Here is a 21896-nt window from a genome sequence, read left to right as displayed (position 1 = left end):
TCATACTACAGAACGAACTGATTCTTCAATGAACAAAACAGCAGTATAATTCGGTGTCTGCCTCTTGATCAAAGGATTGCAAGTTAGTTCCTCGTAGAAGAACTATGCATATTTAAGATGACTAACATCACGACAGTACTTCGGAGTTTGGACAGTAAAATGCTGCTGGAACTTATTCTGGCGAATTTCTGAATTTTTAACTTGAAATTCAGTTGGCCGTACAATTGATTCAGCGAAGAAATGCATTGCAAGAATTAGAAAAGAATCGGAAATAATGAAAGAACAAATCTTTGGATGCTTTTTCAATCAAGATGTGAGTTTCATGGACTCTATCAGACCACTAATAGTCTGCAGAAGTTTGATATCAGATAATTTTGCCAGGATTTTCAGCAAGTCAGTTTGATGTGTTTGCATCTGAATTTGACGTTACAGGCCCTGAAGCTTCCTGGTTGTTTGTGCTTGTAGCTTCTGCAGAAGAGGTTGGTGGAGCTGATTGAGATCCTGTTAAGATATGCGAACAGTAAGAAGATATCAGTTTTGCTGAAAAAAGTTATGTGTACGTTGTTTCTTTGCTGCAGTTGACTTATGTCAAAAGTAAACATATAATCTTCTGATACTAAGACTTCATAGTAACGGGTACCTTTTGACATTTGAATTATATTATAAACTAAAAAAATGTGTTTCTCTTGCTGGTTTCAGCACCAAAACTAACTGAAAAAGAATGATAGGAGTGGCATACCGGAAGCATCATCAGATTCCCTTGAGACTGTATGAGGGGGCAGCTGGAGTCTGAAATTAGGTGGGAGTGAAGACCCCGATGGGAAAGAACCCTCCATCTGTGCCGTTGGCTGCTGAAAGAATGGGGGCCGTGCAGGTTGCTGCATCGACGACGAGAAGCCAGTCCTTGGACTCGGGCCACCGGGCATGTACCCCATGTATTGGTATGGTGGTCCTGAAGGGGAGGTTGGACCATACATCTGAGGGTAGTAATGTTGCAGCACTTGAGGATTGTACAATGCCTGCTCATAGGTTTTCAGATTTGATGTTTTCAGTTAGGCTGCCAGGTTGTGCTAGTGTCTAATTCTAGTATAAAATATAACACGATGCTCAATATAATAAACAAAGGCACTATCATGCAGCTAACGTGAAGTTTCACTACTGAAAATTGTGTATTCTAAGAAGAGGATTTTTTTCAAAAATACCGAATTAAGAGTTTCAGACCATGGACAGTAAATAGTACAGTTTAACCTATTTTTCATAGGGTATTATTGCCGATTATTGCGGATGTATGGAGCAAGGAACAACTAGCATGCATGTGATGGGAGTAAAAACAAACAAAATGACATTGAAGGGAGTAGATCAAATGGTGATTGGATTGCTTGCCTGTTGGAATGGATAATCAGGTGGGTACCAGTACCTGCAAAAGTTTACAGAACATCTTCAGTGCATTATAAAAGATTGATAGTGATTGAGCTGAGCCTGAGGCCCATCATTATCTCTCACTCCCACCAATTATCATGGCTGTAAAGCCCAAAATTATCTCAGACACTATTATATGTCGAGCTAAAATAAGGAGCTCATCATACAGTGGCCCCCTTTTCAGTCCTGGCATCGTAGTACTTCGTTTAATAGTTCATTAGGAAAAAGTTGCTTGCTGTTCATTGCTCACAACAACCTAAAAACGCCTAACCAGCTGGCAGGATGGTATCAGGAGTACTAACCTTACTACAAACAAAAAAATGTCAGGTAGGGGACCTATAAGTAAACATGTAATTCGAATAATATCATCCTTACAAATCCCAAGGAAACCAGTATAGTAACTTGCATAAGTGTAAAAACAGAATCTACGCAAGGAAACCAGTATAGTAACTTGCATAAGTGTAAAAACAGAATCTACGAAGTAGCAAAATTGTTCATGAAATCCTACTACAAATTTATGGTGAGTATTATATACATGCCAATGGATTGGTACGGAGGAGCACAGCAAATATCTAGAAGCCAAGCATTACTAAGAGCAAGTATAATAGCATGTTGTAAGTAGGCTAAATGCTGAGGTGGAGGAGAGACGAGAGGAGAGAGAAGAAGCACGCTGTAAACTTACAGCCCACTTAGACACAAAAACCAAGAAACTTTGTGAGAGAGACAAGTGGGTCTTGTATTAATATTGAAGAGCTCACTAGTATATGGGTGGGTTGAGAGATAGGCTGCAAAGATACTTACAGCTAGTAGCCGGCTGTATTATTAGGGGGCGTTGGGATACTAGGTGCTAAATTTTAGCAGTGTCACATCGGATGTTCGGATGCTAATTAGGAGGACTAAACATGAGCTAATTATAAAACTAATTGCAGAACCCTTGTGCTAATTCGCGAGACGAATCTATTAAGCCTAATTAATCCATCATTAGCAAATGGTTACTGTAGCACCACATTATCAAATCATGGACTAATTAGGCTTAATAGATTTGTCTCGTGAATTAGACTACATCTGTGCAATTAGTTTTGTAATTAGCCTATGTTTAATACTCCTAATTAGCATCCAAACATTCGATATGACATTTGCTAAAAGTTTAGCAAGGGGGTATCCCCTTAGGGGGTGTTTGGCTCAAGGTGGCTAAAGTTTAGCCCTGTCACATCGGATGTTTAGATACTAATTAGGAGCATTAAACATAGTCTAATTACAAAACTAATTACACAGATGGAGTCTAATTCGTGAGACGAATCTATTAAGCTTAATTAGTCCATGATTTGACAATGTGGTGCTATAGTAACCATTTGCTAATGATGGATTAATTAGGCTTAATAGATTCGTCTCGCGAATTAACCTAGGGGCTTTGCAATTAGTTTTATAATTAGCTCATATTTAGTCTTCCTAATTAACATCCGAACATCCGATATGACAGGACTAAACTTTAGTCCTGGTATCCAAACACCTCCTCTACGATATGAATGCAGCCATTTAACTCTGCAGGAAAACAACAAGGGGAAGAGAGTGTTTGCAGGGCAGGCAACCACAGCCCATGGTGGTCTGCTGTCCGGGGTAAGAGAGAAAGAGAGGAGGGCCGGACGGGACGGGACCACCAGAGTTGAATTGCCCAAGCTGAGCTGCTGTCTGCCTCCCATTGGCCCAAATTTAATGGGCCTATCTCAGGGCCCAGCAGAAGAGGCATGGGGACACGTGGGCCCATCTGCGCGGCTTGGCAACTGAACCCACCTGTCCAATTAAGGAAAACGATAACGGAAAGCTGTGGCGTGAAAGGAACATGACCCTGATTCCATGAAAGTGAAACCCAGGCAGCAGTCAGCTACTCATCTCAGGCAAATGGAACCTCGACAAAGACCAATGCCTTTTCGCTGTTCTCGTCCCGCACAAGAGCAGCTCAAATGACTTGCTTTTCTATCACAACTCCATCTGCTTGCCTCTGAGGTCAGTTCAGCATGCAAAAGTCTCTGAACTAAAACCCTGCCCAGAGCATCAAAATTCATGCCGTGAAACTGCACGGCTCTCCCAAACTCCAAATCGTCCCAAAAGGCAGCCACTACGAACGACGTGGAGTTGTCACGACCTAACGAGTAACGCCGGCTATCCTCTCCGGATCAGAACAAGAATTGAGAAAGAGAACACAATGACAAGGCGCTGAAATGGACATGTGCCGCCGCTGTCAATTGAAAAATTCAGAGTTGCAGCGTGCTCGGATCCCACGATGACGACGCGCAGCTCCGGTGATACATTACACGCATGCACGCACGCGCACTCGATATCGACGCACGCGTATGCAGTGCTCGACTGCTCGTATCACCCGCGCATCATCGTGAGCTGAGCTCAGCTGAGCTGTGCGTATTGGCTCCAGGGATTTTAAGGCAGAACAGCTGAAACGTATAGGAGATAGGGGCACTCACCCGTACTGGGGATGGTAGAACACGGCGGCGCCGTGAGGCGGGGTCATCTGCGACGGCACCCTGTAGGGCGGACCAAGCTGCGGCTGATCCTGCATGTGGGGCCCCCGGGCTCCTCCTCCTCCTCCTCCTCTACCTGCAGGGAAACGGTGGTGGCAATGGCATGTTAAACAGCAGGGTGCAGAGGACGCAGCGCGCACCAAACAAATAATACACCGAGCAGCATAACATAGTACAGTGCAGAGCAGAGCAGGCGTACGCATGTTGCATGCATGTATTGTGGACAGGAGAGCATCGCTTGCAAGAACAGTTGTGTGGCCTGTGCAAGGGAGGTATCACCATGTGCCCTGCGCTGGACTGGGTTTGACTGACCAGAAGGGCTCTGGTTTCTTTCAGGGCATGATGGCTTGGCAAACCTACGCTTTTCTATGTTTTGGATAAATAAAAAGATAACACTGCTTCAAAAAGAAATCAAATCTGTTTCTTACTGCATTTGGTCTAGAATAATAGAAGAAAGAGGTTTCTTTAAGTGAGCACTGCTAGATTAGCACAGCGCCAAATGCTTCAAGGCTGTCCTAGCTAGCCAGCACTTGAACCTACTCCAATCTGGTGCTGCATTATTGTGTTTGTGCTGTAATACACTGAACAGTTTTGCAGAAATAGTATGCCAATTTGTTCTACCGTGAAACGGAGAAAGAAGAGCAATGCCATTATAACCCAGCTTATTCGAAAAGCGCCGTACCAACTGTATCATATCAAATCAAAAAGAAAAATAAAGATGAAAACACCACAATTTGGAATCCTAGCTAGGTTATCAGGCGTATATCGAGAGGCTCATATTGAAATGAAGGATTGCAAGGAAAATCTTCTATCGAGCGAATCAGATCGGAGGAAGAGAAGCAAAAAAAAAAGGTGCATCAAACCATCGGCACAACTATTTCCATGCACAGAATCGGGCATCTATTCCTCCAGTGGTTGACACTCAACCGGGTCAAAGTCTGAAAGACTACAGGAAAGGGTGTGTAGTACTAGTATATGCTGCCGAACATTTTGTAAAGCCATGCATCGGTTTTCACTAGAAAAGAAAGGCGGCTGGATGGATTCCCCGATTCTCCAGCGATAATTTCCACCCCTTTACACCTCACTGTCGCTGGAACTATGCAGCATACCACCAGTTGCATGCTCGCGGTCAATGCAACTTGGTCTTTCTCTGCAGGCAAAGAGGAAAATAGTACCAGCCCCACAAAGCCCTCCCATAACCGCCATTCTGCCAAGATGCTACCGGCATCGATCTTGCACACCAAGCAGCCGTTCACCCAAATGCCTGGACCAACTCTCCAACTCCAAAAAAAATGCCTAGAAGCTACTAGGGTCTGTTTGGAACGAAGAATTAGAAGAAGTCCTGGAAAAAAAAATCTCCAAAGGTAGTGGCACCCAGATTTCATGGCTGAAATACATGCGTGAGCGTGACTAGACTTAACAAGGTGGGGGGTGGGGGTGAGCAGACCAGGTAGCGTGCAGCGGATGCAGCGAATTAGGGGGCAGCCACTGCAAGGCCAGGCTGGGCAAGCACAGCCATGAGCCCATGAGATGAGATGAGACCATGACGACTCGTGAGGCCGTGAGCCATGAGCCATGGTTTGATTAGTGCCTGCTGCCTTCCCCGTCCCAATGCAGAAATAGTAGTGGCCGTCCTGGTTCCCGTGTGCTGGCGCCCAGTGTTTCACCAGCTGGGCAGCGGTGGGCCCCCACCCATCTGCCAATAATCCCCCTCCCCCATGGGAGAAATCAGGAGGAGAACACGGTTGCCCTAATCAAGCTTATCCGGTAAATCGCCGTACGGCCGCCGGCGCTAATGATGCCCCGGTTATTACTGCCATGCACATGCGCGTGCCTTGCGAGAGCAAGGGAAAGTAAAAAAGAAAAACAGAGAGAGGCAGGAGGAGCATTGATTTGGTTTGGTTCCTCGGGTCGCTCACCTCTCGCCTGCGCGGCGGGCCGCGGCGGGCCGAACGCCGCAATGTTGCAGTTGGCGCGCCGCCCGGCGATCACCGGGTTCGGGTTCTGCACAGCCCGCGCCGCCGAGTCAGGGTGCCGGAAGATCACCTGCGATGCGGAGACGACACATGGATGCATCTGGTGAGAATCGATCTGAGGCCAAGCGCTCGCGGCCGATCGGTCGGAGCACGGCACGCAACATATGGCAAGATGAGGGGAAGAAGCAAAGGAGGGGGTCGTCGAGTCGACTTACGAAGCCGTAGCCCTTGGAGCGGCCGGTCTCGCGATCGGTGATGACGACGGCCTCGAGTATCTCGCCGTAGGCCTCGAAGTGCTGGCGCAGCCCGTCGGACGGCGTCTCCCACGCCAGGCCGCCCACAAACACCTTGGTCAGCGTCGTGTCGCCGAACCGCGACCGGTTGTGGTACGGGGCCCCGCCCCCGGAACCCCCGCCGCCACCACCGCCGCCGCCCGGGGGCGCGTGGGCCGGGGACCCGCCGGCGCCAGAGGAGGACGATGAAGCCGCAGCCATCTTACGTTGACGCCGCACGCTCGCTCGCTCGCACCGTATGTATCTGCCGCCGGCGTCTCGTCTCCCCTCCGGTGTCTGGGACTCGCTCTGGACTTGCTAGTCCCCGATCGATGATGATCTTTGTGGCCGGGGACAAAAGGGCCGGGAGAGCAAAACTAAACCCGCCCGGACTCTGCTAGTGGTTTCGGGCGGGCCGGATTGCTAGGCAGAGAGACCTGGCCTCCTGCGGTTGCCCCCTCCCCTTAGGTTTCCTAGTATACTTCTCCCCTTCCATAACCTCCCGGTCTCTCCACCTCACAAGAAAGCAAGAGCAAGGATATGTCAAGAGGGGAGAGGGGAGAGAGATGGCAAGGCAGGCGGCCAGCCGAGGAGAAGGGGGGCCGTGGCTGGGCGCTGCGCTGGAAGAGAGGGGTTCGGGTGTGGGATGACAGCTGCTGCATGACCCTTTCTAGTTTCTAGTCTCGTTTCCGGTGGACTAAAATAAGCACCTGCAACAACGCCAGCCTCCTTGTTCTCCATACCAATTTCTTTATGATCCCTCCCTCGCCGCGCGGTGTGCTGCCACCTTCCCCCACTTGGGTGGGCGTCCTCCCTGTCGCTCTCGCCCGGGCGACCACCCCGAGCCCGGAGCCCACCCCGCGCGCGCGCACAAACGGCGACGGCGTAGCGGGATGCGATCGCGCGCGCGCGCATCGCATCGGCGCAGACCGCGCTGGACTGGAGGGAGCCGTCGCCGAGTTGGCGTCGGCGGCTGGCCTAGCCGACTAGGCGAGTAGCCTAGGCTAGACTCTAGGGTGCGCCTAGTTGGCGTAGTTGTTCGCTGCTACACTAGGCCATGTTTAGTTACTCCCAACTTCCAACTTTGACACTATGCAAAAAGAAGATTCCCCATCACATCAAACTTGCGGTACATGCATGGAGTACTAAATGTAGATGAAATTAAAAACTAATTGCACAGTTTTGTTGTACTTTGCGAGACGAATCTTTTGAGCCTAATTAGTCAATATTTGGACAATAATTCACAAATACAAACGAAACGCTACAGTGTGCTACAGTGCTGTAACAGTAATTTGGCACCTCCCAAATTCCCCAACTAAACAAGGCCCTAGTCGCGGCGGAGTTGCTTCCTTGCCCGCATCGGCTACCCCCGAACGAAGCTTTGGTTGCTTTTGCCATCGATGTGATCAGGTGTGGACAGGCGGACACACACGCTAGCCATTCTAGCTGGAGCAAGAGAGAGGAAAAAATCGAAAGCCAAGTGTGTAATCATTAACAAAGGTCGTCTCCGCTGCACGGTGTCGCCATTGATAACTTTGCTAGTGACGTGATTAATTGAGAGGATTCCCGTACGAGATCGTTGCCGACTCCGATCCATGCTACGCGGTTACACGGTTATGTGGAAAAACATTCTTTTGATGAAAAATCATGAAAGAGTACGAGCGGATTGCATGAAAGCGAGCAAGATCAGCTACTCTACTTCCGAGTTGACCATGCTGGAGATGGTCCCTTTTTTACTATTGATTTTGGCGAGGAGGGGAATTAAATGCGGTTCATCGTTATCCACAAGGTTGGGGCCTGGGGGCAGTGAGTCACCAGCCACGTCATCACGCAAAGCTTTGTTGATGAAGCCCGGTGCTGTGGCCTAGAACGCACTCGAAAATTTTAAAAGACATGTTGGGCTTGACCTCTCTCTCGCACGAGTTCTTGATCGGCCGTGGCGCGCAAATTGGTGGCCTGCGTCTGCGACCCTGGCGTTGGTTCGGCGCATGCTTTTGTCCTCTTGGCTCCGGACAAGTCATGTTTCAGAGTTTGGTTCGCCGAATTACTCGACGTGTCCATAGCGCGTCGTCGATTCAGTAACTCTGTAACTGACTGGATGTGTTCCCATGACAGTGCGAGTTTTGTTGCTCGATGATGGTACTTAATAGCATTCGTAACGTCCGCAATAGTAGCCACTACGGTAGTGAATCCAAGATAGCATGTTTGGACTTAACGACTGTTATTGTCCACTATTAACTGATATTGCGACCACTATTACTCATATTAGACCACTGTTTGCTACATTTATGATTCAAGGGATATATGAATATGAATCAAATGGTAATTAATAATGTTTAAAAGGATTATGTAGATAATGATGAAGAATTATGAGATGAAAAATAAATTTTTTATTTATTGATATGAGAATTTAATGATAATATAGATCCATACATCTTAATTATATCTATTTATTTGCGATTCTTACCATAAAATGTAATGGCTAACTTAAAGTTTTAATTTTGTAAAGTAAATTTGATGTTAATATTCATATACGCTCTAAATTGTGACTATTTTTTGAATTCCGCTATTGGGACTTAGCATCCGTTGTAGCATCCGTTATTCGCGATCCGCTATACCGACCCTAATCCGCTATCGTACCGCTAAATACTATTTAGGCCCTGTTTGGGAAGGGGGTGTTAAAGTTTAACACCCCCTTTTTAACAGATTTTAACACTTTTGGCTGCCAAACACAAGTGTTAAAGATGAAGTGTTAAAATTTAACACCTCCCTTTTCATAAACACATGGAGGGGGTGTTAAAATGTGGCAAATGTGTTAAAAGTGGTCCCCCTCTCCCTCTTTTCCCTGGTTGCCCCCCTCTCTCTCTCCTCTTCTCTCTCCCCTATCCGACCGCCAGCGCCTCCTCCTCCCGCATTCCCCTCCCACCCTTTCCGCATCGCATCCTCCACGGCCGCCGCCATCCGCATCGCTTCCTCCTCGCGCGCCGCCGTCTCCTCCCGCAGGCCATCTTCTCCCGCCGGCCATCCATCCCGGCCGCCGCATCTACACCCGCTCGTTCCCCTCCCGCATTTACATCGCTGCTTGCGCGCCCGCCGCCATCTCCATCTCCTTCCGCATCGCTTCCTCCGCGCCCGCCGCCAACCCCTCCCGCCGGCCATCTCCTCCCGCCCGCGGTTCGTCGCCTTCCGCCGTGACCTTCCCCTTCCAAACCTTTTCTTCCCCCCTGCTCTATCCCCACCCCGCGTCCCAGATCCACCGCATACACGGGCTCATGGACGGGCACGGGGACGATGGACTGCAAGATCTGTTCCCCGAGGGGGATCCAGCTTTCCCCGCCCCCGCCTTCGACCTCCTCTCCCAGGCCGAATCCTCTGGAGTTCCTCGCGAGGGCTTGCAAGCCCTGGATCTCAACTCCCAGGCCGAAGATTGGGGCGACTACAGCTCGTACTCCGACCTCCTTCGAGGAGAAGGAGCACCCCGTGGCCGCGGCAGCCGTTCGCTCGGCTTACGCGCGGCTCGCAGTGGAGGTAGAGGAGGCGGCAGCGGCAGCAGAGCTGGGGCCGGTGGCAGCAGAGGAGGGGGCGGCGGCAGCAGAGCAGGCGGCGGCGGCAGCAGAGCTGGGGCCGGCGGCAGCAGAGCAGGCGGCGGCGGTGCATCTGTGACAAGGCCTCTGTTCGAACCGTCGTTGGCCGACGGTGCTGGTGGCAGCGGCGGCCGCAGCGGAGGCCGAGGGGGCGGCCGCGCAAGGCGGTCTCGCGGTCGTGGAGGTCGATCCACTGCTGACTACATCGAACCCTACGATGTAGAGAATTGGGTTGATGTTGACGACGAAGATGGTGCTCCACAGAATGTGGAGTCAATTTTCCCCACCTCCAAGGTTAGTTCTGATATCCATCCAATTGAACACTCTGGATGTTTTTGTGATCATCTGTGGTACTGAATGTTGTTGTGATGGTTAGTGGGAGTTTAGGAGTGGATTACTGTCTGTTCTTGTGATGTTGTACATCCTATTCTTGTGATTGTTAAGGCTGTAGTTCAGAAACTTTTCTTGTGATTGTCCATAGAATTAGGACTGTTTTTTCTTGTGATGGTTAGTTGCAAAAGTTCAATAAACAGGAAGTAGGACTGTTTTTTTTTTGTGATGTTGTTACCTTCTCTGTGTGTGATGTTGTTTCTATGTCTCTGTTAAATTGTCTAGATAAATAGATTCGACAAGGCACAGTGGACAGAACACAATACTGGTGTCTTGTGTGACTTGTGGGTTGAGCAGATTAGGTCAGGCAACTGTCCAAAAGGATCAATTACTTCAAGGGGTTTGAGGATAGTAGCTGATAAGTACCAGATGGCCACTGGGCTGAAACATCAACATTCCCAGATCAGGAACAGGATCAATCAATTGAAAACATTGCATACTTTCTGGAAAGCATGCAATAAGATGGTGGCACCTTTGTTAACCTCATGAAAATTGTCGTATATGTAGGCAAATTTTACCTAGTTGACTCGGGTTATGCAAATCGTCCGGGTTACCTTGCACCCTACAAGGGTACAAAATATCATCTACCGGAGTTTAGGAGTGGCCCAATGCCAAAAGGTATGAAAGAGACTTTTAATTATGCCCATTCCTCCCTTAGAAATGTTATCGAGAGGTCATTTGGAGTGTTAAAGATGAAGTGGAGGATTTTGTTGGGTATTCCAAGTTTTCCGATGCAGAAACAAAGTAAAATCATAGTAGCATGTATGGCAATTCATAATTTCATACGAGAGAATGATATGGCCGATAGGGCCTTTGATATGTGCGATCGGGATGAAAATTTTATTCCTATGCCTCAAGTGCCAAACGACGAAGGAGATGGGATAAATACACAAGCAGGGGAAGAAGATTGTAATATGAATGCATTTCGGGACGAATTAGCTAATGCTTTGTACAACAAATCGTAGATTATTTGTATGATTGTATTGTAATGATGTTGACAACATTTTTGTAGTATCTGCGTTCTATCGAATGCTTTGTACAGGACAATCTAAATAATTTGAATATCTTTTTATTTTCATTTCATCGTTCTTTCATTTCACCGAATGAAAAAACAAAAGAAGGCCACTTGAACTGCCGCCAAAAAAATGAGCAGCTCAAGCACCAGTACTGGCGCCAAAAACCAGCAGGACTAGCACCTCCCGCGCCAGCACTTCCTAGCGCCAGAAGAGTGCAAGCAATTGGCGCCAGAAGAGTGCAAGATTATGGCGCCAAAATTAACAGCACCACAGGGGTATGGGACCTCATTTATTGAGGGGTAATGCAGTCATTTTTCAGCTAAAGTGTTAAACTTTAACAACCCATCCAAACACCTACCTTGTGTTAAAGTTTAACACCTCATTTGAGAGTGTTAAAGTTTAACACCCTGTTAAACTTTAACACCCCCTTCCCAAACAGGAAAAGCCCGAAACTGAAACTGAAACTGAAAAGCCCGAAACCGAAACCCTTTGGGCGCAGACGATGCGGCCGGGGATATCAGAACACGCAACTGGTGATAGCAACAGACAGGCATGCACGCCGCCCCGTCGACCTTTCCGCGGGTTTCACCACCAACCTGTCCAGACGGATAGCGCTCGCAAAATACTCCCAACAACGCCGGTCCCCGCCCAGGATTAACATTGTTTAATCCCCCTTTTCCTGCGTCGATCGATCGGCCATTAGCAAACGAGGCGAGCGAGGCTAATCCGCCCGTCGCTGTCAGCCGTCAGACGGGCCTACTAAATCCCCATGCGAGCACTAGCATTGGCTGGCCACCGGTCGGTTTCTTTAACGGCAAGCAACGAGGAGGGCAGGAAGAGGCCGCTGGAGGTCTGTCTCGTAGGAAAAAACCACGGGGCCAAACGCGAAGGACAAGGCCTTGTTGGAATGCACGATCCGTCGATCGCCACCCGACGAATAGTCAGCTGTATTACTTACTCTATCTAATCGCTCCGGGTTTCGGTTAGTAATGTGGCGAGTGAATCTTAGCTGGTGGCTGGCTGGTCGCGGTGGCGAATGAATGTCCATCAGCCGTGTAGCGGATATGGCTTTGTTTATCGCTGGTGCTTCGCATTGTTTAGTCGCTGCGCACCTGGCGTCTCTTTCGGGGGTTTCTTTTGTTTGTTGTCAACTCGCGCGGCGGGGATCGATCGCTCTTTAGCGCGCGGCTTCCGCGCCAGCCAGCCGGCACGAAGCTTGCCGCGGCACGCCACGCGCAAAGAGTCCGTTTGTTCCGCGGCGAGCCGGCAGAGGCAACTGCTGTTGCCGGGAGGACGCGATCGAACTGCTCCGGCAGCTGGCAGACGCGACGGGCGTACGAGCGCCGAGAAATACCCGAATCGCGGTGCCGTAACTTGGCCTGCCCGTAGCCGATGATGACCTGTGTTCTGATCGGTATCTTTGCCGCTGTGGCCGGCCCTGTTCTCTTCAGAAATTTTAGCAGCAGAGATCGTGTCGAGCTGTACGTCGATCTTATTAGCTGCAGTCTTGCGGTACTAGGCTGGACGTACGCCGCCGGCACCTATAGTAAAGCTTGGAGGGAGTGATGCGTACGGCGAACAGGAACGCGATGCGATCAGGCCAGAGCTTAGAAGATATCTCTTCATGTGGTACGTACCATGCATGCATGGAGAATGGAATCACGGGAATGGCTTTACTGTGTCGGCAGTATCCGCGCTTTGGTTTGTTTCACCAGTGTCTTGTATGTACGGTGATTCACTTGCACTGTGGTGGAAAATTTTGCCTCGTCCAAATGCTGCAGACTGGCCGCCATTGCTGGATTCTTGACGACTGCACTGAGCTACACTACATTAATGGGAATGGTGGGAGGAAGGCTGCAACACAAGCCTGCGCAACGGGGGCGGTCCACCCGTAGCAGGCCTATGGGCGCATGGTTGCGGCCCGATGGGCTAACTCCGAAGCCCACATGGCCAGCAATCCAACATGCTTGGGCTTTAAAGCTGTGCTACCTTGACTACCATCAGCCTATTACTTCACCGTTGGGCAAGACTACAGTATATATGACTTTTCGAGCATTGATTCGTCCACTAATACTATCATCAATGCATGATAGTAGTATAGTACCGACAATAGTGGACTGGTGGGTGGTGGGTATATGGTTGTAGAGTTTTGTTCAGGACTTGGCTTCTGGGCCAACCTGTACTTTCAAACAGCGTAACATCTTATTTTAACACACGGGAGAAACACCCTCTGATCTCCTGATTGTAAGTGAGGGATAAGGGCAGGCTACTGGTCAGCCCAGGTAGGTGGGTCCGCTCGATCATGCCGTGCGGGTCAAGATATGAAAACACGTAAAGCACAAGTCACGAGGTCGGACGAACGGATTCCGTCCTGATATCACAGAATACTTATTGGGAATCGATTCAGATTGCTTTCCATGTAACAACCGACTAGGATTAGATCCTATCCGATTGTAACCCTAGATCGTCAGCCTATATAAGGCGGTTAGGGACGTCTCCTAAGGGGACATCAACTCTTCACATCCCATACCAGCAATACAATCCACCAGAACACAGGACGTAGGGTATTACTCTCCGGAGGTCTGAACCTGTCTAAACCTTACGCCCTTGTGTTACCATTCAAACTTTTGGTCTTGTGATCTCCCCGCCTACAAATATACCACATGGGTAACCCCCTCGTGGACTGCCGGCCACTAAATCCGACAGTTGGCGTGCCAGGTAGGGGTGATCGTGAGATCCTCCCCAACGAGCTTGAGGCATCCTGCCCCGGCGTCATCTTCATCGAGAGCATGAAGGACTTTCTCGCCAAACAAATCCAGCTCCGCTTCGGGAGCATGCTGATGGACTCCAACTCCACCGTCTCCTTCGCCGACTCGGCGACCTCTGCTAGCTCGGCATACGTCGGATCTGCACCGACAGAGCAAGTCTTCACCTAAGGATCATCACACCGCTTGCCCAGCAGGTTGGCGATCTCTATCTCTCAGAGAGGGTCTCACACATCCTCGCGGCAACCCGCCCACCCACACCCACCGATCTAATCGCGGGGCTAGATCGCATTATCAACACCATTGCTGAGTGCATCAACCACTTAGAGGCGGCACTACGCCCTGGAAGATCGGCGCGGGGGAACCATGTGCCTCTTTTGGTATCAAGAACTCGGTTGTCGTGTTTTTCGAAAAACTCGGGCAGTCTTTCCAAATTCAATCCGACGTCCCATGCGAACCCACCCAATTTTCGAACTGCAACGAGTTCTAGGTCCCTCAATTCGCCCTAACCCTAAACCCTTACGGTGAGGGCGACGACGGAAGCTCCACGTCACTAGATCGGGAAGTCTTCGCTGTCTCCGCCGACGAACCTCCTCGTGATGGCAAAACTTCTTCCCGGGAGGAAGGGCACAACGAGAGGAATCGAGATCGCGGCAAGCGCTGCCAACAGAAACGAGCTGAGCCAGTCCGTCAGCCGCCTGCTGCCCCCGCAGCGGCTGGTGCACCGCCCGTCACGCCGGCACCTAACAGCAGCAACAAGAACAACCAAGGGTGCACTGGAGGTCGACGCAGGCATCCCTTACGTGCCCGCAGTCTGTAGGCCGACCTCGAACAAGCCAGTCATGATGTCCGCCACACCCCATGCCAACCTGGGGGCTTTTTTTGCTGATATGGAAAACCTTCCGGATTCAGAGCAACTGCAATGGATCTGGGCGCAACTCCGTGTCGCTAACGCCTAGATCAAGGAAAAGGCTCGGGCCCCAGCACGCTCAAGGAGCCGATCATCGCACTCTAGATCTACATCTACTCGGTACTCCCAAAGCCGATCTACTCAGAGTAGATATAATCATAGCTGAGCCGATCACGGTCGCCGAAGGGGAGGTCGGCTGGAGCCCATTCAAGAGGAGGAGGTGGACCAGTCCCAGGGCAATGACCACCATCCTGACGACAACGACCATCGACCAGATAACCACCACCACGACAACCGCCACCGTGACGGACGAGGAGACGGCGAACGCCGCGGCCGGTCTGGTCGGCAACCTAATTGTGACCTCCGTGACAACCTCAGCAACTTCCGCAACCTTCGTGGTGAGCTCAACAACCATCACTGGGAGCGAGACGAGGCAGAGCTCCAATGACGCGCCTAGTACGACTGCGACTTCGGCGTTTCGGGGGTCGGCAGGCAGCCAAACCGCAACGTGGAGCAAGAGGCCCGCAACCGTCGGGAGGAGAAGCTACGCTGCCACGACAATTACAACCATCGCTATGGCGCCCCTGGCGACGCCCACAATCCACCCCAGCATGACAACGACGCACGCCCCTAGGCCCCACCGATACAATATCGCCTCATGGAAGACGATGACATGGACATCGACGGGTTCACCACGTTCACCCCCCGCCTCAGGGCTGTCTAGTGGCCACCCACTTCAAGGCAGCCATCAATGAGAAGTATGATGGTTGCTTCGACCCAACGATCTCACTAAAGACGTACTACACCGCGATCAAGGCTGCAAACGACACCTACGACTAGATGGCGCCTACTTCCCGGTGGTGATGGGAAGCGTATCTCTCATATGGCTCGAGAACGTCCCACGAGTCTGCATCGACACTTGGGGTTAGCTTTCCATATCCTTCACCCAAAACTATCAGACTACTTACATATGATCTGGAAACACAGAAAACCTCGACCAAGTCCGCCAGCAGAATAACGAAACTCTCCACGAGTATGTCAACCGCTTCTTCGACAACCGCAACGCTGGCTGGCGTTGAGGACCGCGACGTCATCTGGTACGTCCGCACTGGCCTCAATAACTGCTCAATGTTCTGTACCATGTTCCAGGTTGCTCCTAAGACGGTCGGACACATGATGCAGATCGTAAGCCTCTCCCGTAGTCTAAGCATGATGCGCACATAAGAGCTATGTATATTAGATATCTTCTAGATTGACTCTAGTGCAAGTGAGAGACTGTTGGAGGTATGCCCTAGAGGCAATCATAGAGATGATGATATTCCATTGTATCCATATTTTATATTGTGTTCCTTGAATATCCATTAAAGGCTACTTGAATTGATTTGCAATTATGTGAATTGTGTGTGAAACCCTTTACTTGTATGGTTATTCTAAAATTTATCCCTAGTCGAAGTTCATATGAGGACACACATGAATATTAGACTAGCACATGTATTAGTTGATGACTATGTTTCACAAATCATGGATATGGAGATGTCAAACTAATAATGTGGGCACGTGTCGAGACATGTGTTAGGACTGACCCAATGTGAGTTACATAGTTCTCTCTTTACACAACGTGTACGCTTTATCCTTAGACCTGAGATTGTCGTATGTACTCAACATGTGGATCGACTTACTTAGGGGCTATCAAACGCTACACTGTAACTGGGTAGTTATAAAAGTAGTTTTCGGGTTTGTCAAGAAGCATGCTGTGAAGCATAGTCAGTCGAGATGGGATTTGCCCCTCTCTATTTGAGAGAGATATCTCTGGGCCCCTCGAGTGATCGGATCCGGAAATGCATGGTCATGCTGCGTGAGGTTAAGAGTTAATCTAGAAAGGGATTCCGAATCACAGGATCGAGAAAGAGAGGTCGGCTTCAAGCTAGACCAAATATCGTGAGGCAAGAGGAATAGCATGTATGTGATGTTGTGATGGTTCGTCTGATATGATCTTCGTGTGTGTATAGGAGTTGGACGTCTTGCTAGAGGCCGCTACCAACTATTGGGCGAGTAGGAGTATTCGCGCCATGTCTATACGTATACGAACCTATAGGATCACACACTTAAGGGGCTGGAAGCTTAATGAGGATTTTTTATCCGAATTAGACCAGGTTAAGGAGTACTAATGGATCTCGAACCTAGAGGCCCATTAGGAACCCCTATCTATTGAGGGGTGAGGGGGAGCCCTAGGGTTTAACCCTTTTTGGCCGAACCACAGCCGCACCCGTTCCCACGCCCCGCCTTTGTTGCAACTCGCGGACCTAGCAGTCCGGCTTGCGACGCTTCCTCCCCGCACATGTGGATACCTTGGAGGTGTTGCATCTGTAGCACTTGGACGAGCCGCTGCACAATAGCTCTGACGAGGAACCTGACGAGCTGGCGCACGAGGAGGACGCCGCTGCACATGGACGAGCTGCTGAGGAGCTGCTCGACGTCGATGTGTGATTGACTACACTGCCCCGACGCGCTTCATCAACTTCCGCATCTGCGCGTTTAGTGGTAATCCCATGATCCACACACGGCAGTTTTCCTGGTTTACGCGGTAGAAAGTTTTGTTTTGCGCTAAGCGTAGCCTACCTTGTATCCCACAAAATGCACTTTCAGTTATATTTAGATTGTTTTTGCTACGGAAATAATATATCATTTTCTTGACCATTGGACTGATTACTTTAATCGTTTCAATGCTCAAGGGCTACTTCATATGGAGTGCATCTTGCGACGCCCTTCATGTGCTTTCTTTCGATCCACAGGATGCCAGACATCCCGGAGCTCGACAGTCGCATAGCCATGCGCATTTGGTCATATGCCTGTGGAAGCTTCAATTTTCTTCCTTTTTTGAACACTACGTAGCCTCTCCATCACTATGACGACACCGTATCTTGAGTAGAGTTCATTACAAGTTTCGTTGTGCATCCCATCAGGTTCTTGTTTGACTCCACATCGCTCGGGGGCTTGAGGGATAAGGATACCCATGGGTCCCTACCGACCAGGATACTGGTCGGCCCTAGCAAGTGGGCCCACTCGATCATACCGTGCGGGCCAAGGCATGAAAATGCGTGGAGCACAAGCCAGGAGGTCGGGTGAACGGATTCTACCCGGATATCACGGGATACTTGTAAACCGATTCAGATTGCTTTCCATGTAATAACCGACTAGGATTGATCCTATCCGATTATAACCCAAAGTCGTCAGCCTATATAAGCTGGTTAGGGACGCCCCCCAGGGGACATCAACTCTTCGCATCCCAAAACAGTAATACAATCCACCAGAGGTCCAAACCTGTTTAAACCTTGCACCCTTGCGTTACCATTCGAGCTCTTGGTCTTGCGATCTCCACTGCCTACAAATCTACCACCTGGGTAACCCCTGGTGGACTGTCGGTCCGATAGTAAATGTAGGTTACTTTTAGCTTTCCCAACTCTCTATTAAACACGGGCCATTATAGTGATTATTAAGCAAGTTTTATTTTCATCTCATAAGTTTTTTATATATCGAGAAAACTCATACAAAGATGAAAATAAAACTATCCCTTTATATATGAAAAAACACATGATTCCATTCGTTCTACGTCCAAGTACTTTTAAAAATAGAATTGACACATCCCATCTTACGCCGTCCCACGAACCAAACACACCCTCAGTTACCACCGCCAAATTACCACACATAGGCTCAAGCTGATTCATTACCTCTGCCAGAGACGCGTCTGCGTATACTGTCTTCGCGTCAATTACGTCGGTCACGTAAAGATAGAAATACGCTTACTAAGTTGTTTTACGTCCACCAAGATTGCAACTCTTCTGCTCTTCCCCTCCGACTCCCCCCAATCCCGTTGCTTCCGCGGCTCCGCCCTAGGCCAACCCCTGAACCCTCCCAAATCCCCCAAATTCCCCGCTCCCACCCGCCGTGCTCCCCCGCCGCAACCCTCGTCCCCTCGCAGTCGCAGGCCCCAATGGAGGAAGGCAGCGAGGCGCAGCCACCGCACCCACCCAACGCCGAAGCCGTGGAGCAGCCACCCCCCGTCCCAATGGACCAAGACGAGGGCCGGGAAGCAGCCGCGGAACCCATGGAGGACGGAGAAGCCGCCACCGCAGATGCCTCCGAGGCTGCGGATCCCATGGAGGACGGGGAAGCGGCAGGAGACTCCGCGGCGGCCGCGGAGCCCATGGAGGACGACGCGCCCACGTCCTCCCCGACCCCGTCGGCGCCATCCGCCACCGCGGCCGTCGACGACTCCACCATCGCGCGGAAGCGCCGCCGGCGGAAGAAGCAGTTCCCTGGTATGATTCCCACGGCCGGCGTCCGCGTCCTCCGTGGATCCTCCTCCTCCTACACCCACAACGCGTCGCATCTGACCGGCGTCCCGCGCCGCCGGGGGCGGCCCCCGACCTCCTCCTCCCTCCGCCTCGCCCGGGAGCTCGACTCCGAGGCCCTCATCGCTCTCGCCGCGGGGTTCCCTGCGGACTCCCTCTCCGAGGACGAGATCGCGGCCTCCGTGCTCCCACGCATTGGCGGCGCCGAGCAGTCCAACTACCTCGTCGTTCGCAACCACATCGTCGCGCTCTGGCGCTCTAATCCCCTTTCCCCCGTCGCAGCCAACGCCGCGCTTGCTTCCATTCGCTCTGAGCACGCGCCCCTTGTTGCCGCGGCGCATTCCTTCCTGTCCGAGCACGCTTACATCAATTTTGGCCTTGCCCCCGCTGTCCTCTCGCTTCCCCCACGGCCTCCTCCCTCCTTTCCTCCCCCATCCGTCCTCATTGTTGGTGCTGGCCTTGCCGGTCTCGGCGCCGCACGCCACCTCATAGCATTAGGCTTCAAGGTGGCCGTCATTGAAGGTCGGCTCCGTCCGGGCGGCCGTGTGTTTACCAAGACAATGCGTTCTTCTGCTGCAGAGTATCCTGACACTGTTGCTGCTGCTGATCTTGGAGGCAGCGTGCTCACCGGAATCAATGGGAATCCCCTTGGTGTCATTGCACGGCAGCTTGGATTCCCGCTCCACAAGGTGCGGGACAAATGCCCACTGTATCTCCCAGATGGCCGCCCAGTTGACCCTGACATGGATGCTCGTGTTGAGGCTGCTTTTAACCAGCTTCTGGACAAGGTTTGCCAGTTGAGGCAGGTGATTGCAGATGGTGTACCACATGGTGTTGATTTGTCCCTAGGCATGGCACTTGAGGCATTCCGAGCAGCGCATGGTGTTGCTGCTGAGCATGAAGAAAGGATGCTTCTGGACTGGCATCTGGCAAACCTGGAGTATGCTAACGCTGCCCCTCTTGCTGATCTCTCCATGGCCTTCTGGGACCAGGATGATCCATATGAAATGGGTGGAGATCACTGCTTTATTCCTGGTGGAAATTCTCAGTTTGTCCGTGCACTTGCTGATGGCATCCCAATATTCTATGGACAGAATGTGCGAAGGATACAGTATGGGTGCGATGGTGTGATGGTGCACACTGATAAGCAGTCGTTCCGTGGTGATATGGTGCTCTGTACAGTTCCGCTTGGCGTGCTCAAGAAGGGTAACATCAAGTTTGTGCCTGAGCTGCCAGCTCAGAAGAAAGAGGCCATCCAAAGATTGGGTTTTGGTCTGCTCAACAAGGTTGTGATGTTGTTCCCTTATGATTTCTGGGATGGTAGGATTGATACATTTGGTCACTTGACAGAAGACTCTGGTCAGCGTGGCGAGTTCTTCCTGTTCTACAGCTATTCTTCTGTCTCAGGAGGGCCATTGCTCATTGCCCTTGTTGCTGGGGAATCTGCAGTCAAGTTTGAGCAGGCTTCACCAATGGAAAATGTTGAGAAGGTGCTGGAAACACTTAGGAAAATCTTTTCACCCAAGGGGATCGAAGTTCCAAACCCATTGCAAGCAATATGCACTCGATGGGGCACTGACAGCTTTACTTATGGATCATACTCATATGTGGCTATTGGCGCTTCTGGTGATGACTATGACATTTTGGCTGAGAGTGTGCATGATAGAGTTTTCTTTGCTGGGGAGGCAACAAACAGACGGTATCCCGCTACAATGCACGGAGCCCTGCTTAGTGGGTATAGGGAGGCTGCTAACATTTTAAGAGCAGCTAGAAGGAGAGCTAAAAAGGTGGACTCTCCTGAGAAAATGGATATTAATGTTGAAGTAAAAGTGGATGCCAACGGTGAAGTCAAAGGCAATGTTAAAGATATAGATAGCAACATTGATTTGGATGATCTCTTCCGTTCTCCTGATGCTGCATTTGGGGGGTTCTCAGTTCTCCATGACCCATCTACCTCTGAACCCGATTCAATTTCCTTGCTGCGTGTTGGAATTGGTGCTAGAAAGTTAGGTTCTGGTTCACTTTTCCTCTATGGATTAATAATGCGAAAGAATGTAGCTGTGTTGGCTGCAGTTGAGGGTGATGAACGACGGTTGAGTACAATGTACCGAGATTTTGGGACAAGACTTGTGGGATTGGATAGCTTGGGTGATGCTGGAGAAAGCCTTATCTCTCGGATAAAGGCTGCTGCTAGGAAACAATACAAAAAGTATGCTTGGATGGTCAACTCTCACCTGTAATAGTTTTCAGCTCTGAGCGCTGAGTTCTTATGCTCAGCACGGTTACTGACCTCTGCAATTCATTCATTTGATCAATTGCCTAATTTCTATCATCTCTCATCAATGTGTAAGTTCTGCCATGTTGTGCTGAACTGCTGATAAACCAGCAGAGAATTATCAAAGATCATATCACCACATCAAACAATGTGTGATTCTGATCAGCTTCTTGTTCATAACTGGTACACTTCTCATAAAGTAGTGTAGATACGTTATTGTTTACACATGCTGCCTCTCTGTGATGTAGAATTTGTTACTTTCTTAGCATGTGATCTGACCTTAGTGGGGTTAAGATTTATCCGGATGAGTTGTTCCACCTATAATGTCATGGGAAACGTGGAGAACAAAAGGTGAGGTTCTTGATGACCTTAGCATATTAATAGTCTGGTGAGCTATACATAC

The 21896-nt window shown here is 50.2% G+C and overlaps 3 protein-coding genes across 4 annotated transcripts; 2 read left to right on the top strand and 1 right to left on the bottom strand.

Moving 5' to 3' along the window:
* Positions 1-146: 146 nt before the first annotated feature.
* LOC101753433 (RNA-binding protein 38) lies at positions 147-6920 on the bottom strand. Of its 2 annotated transcripts, none has more exons than XM_022826287.1 (6): positions 6145-6920; positions 5873-5999; positions 3897-4029; positions 1384-1417; positions 740-1019; positions 147-504 (listed from the first exon to the last, which is right to left on the bottom strand). In XM_022826287.1, exons 1-6 carry the CDS (start codon positions 6421-6423, stop codon positions 395-397), a joined length of 963 nt encoding a protein of 320 aa, XP_022682022.1. In that variant the 5' UTR covers positions 6424-6920; the 3' UTR covers positions 147-394. The 2 variants fall into 2 exon arrangements, with proteins under 2 accessions (XP_022682022.1, XP_004953965.1); XM_004953908.4 differs by having other exon boundaries at positions 147-501; positions 6145-6912.
* A 2161-nt stretch (positions 6921-9081) lies between these two features.
* Positions 9082-10664, top strand: LOC111258144 (cold shock protein 2-like). Its single transcript, XM_022828862.1, has 2 exons — positions 9082-10079; positions 10401-10664. Exons 1-2 carry the CDS (start codon positions 9474-9476, stop codon positions 10662-10664), a joined length of 870 nt encoding a protein of 289 aa, XP_022684597.1. The 5' UTR covers positions 9082-9473.
* Positions 10665-18730: 8066 nt separating this feature from the next.
* Positions 18731-21716, top strand: LOC101753032 (lysine-specific histone demethylase 1 homolog 1). Its single transcript, XM_004953907.3, has one exon. It carries the CDS (start codon positions 18858-18860, stop codon positions 21456-21458), a length of 2601 nt encoding a protein of 866 aa, XP_004953964.1. The 5' UTR covers positions 18731-18857; the 3' UTR covers positions 21459-21716.
* The last annotated feature ends 180 nt before the right edge of the window (positions 21717-21896 follow it).

Source organism: Setaria italica, chromosome I (assembly GCF_000263155.2).
Source record: "Setaria italica strain Yugu1 chromosome I, Setaria_italica_v2.0, whole genome shotgun sequence".
NCBI classification, from domain to species: domain Eukaryota; kingdom Viridiplantae; phylum Streptophyta; class Magnoliopsida; order Poales; family Poaceae; genus Setaria; species Setaria italica.
Note: the sequence above shows the minus strand (reverse complement) of the source record. Positions and strands in the feature narration are given on the sequence as shown.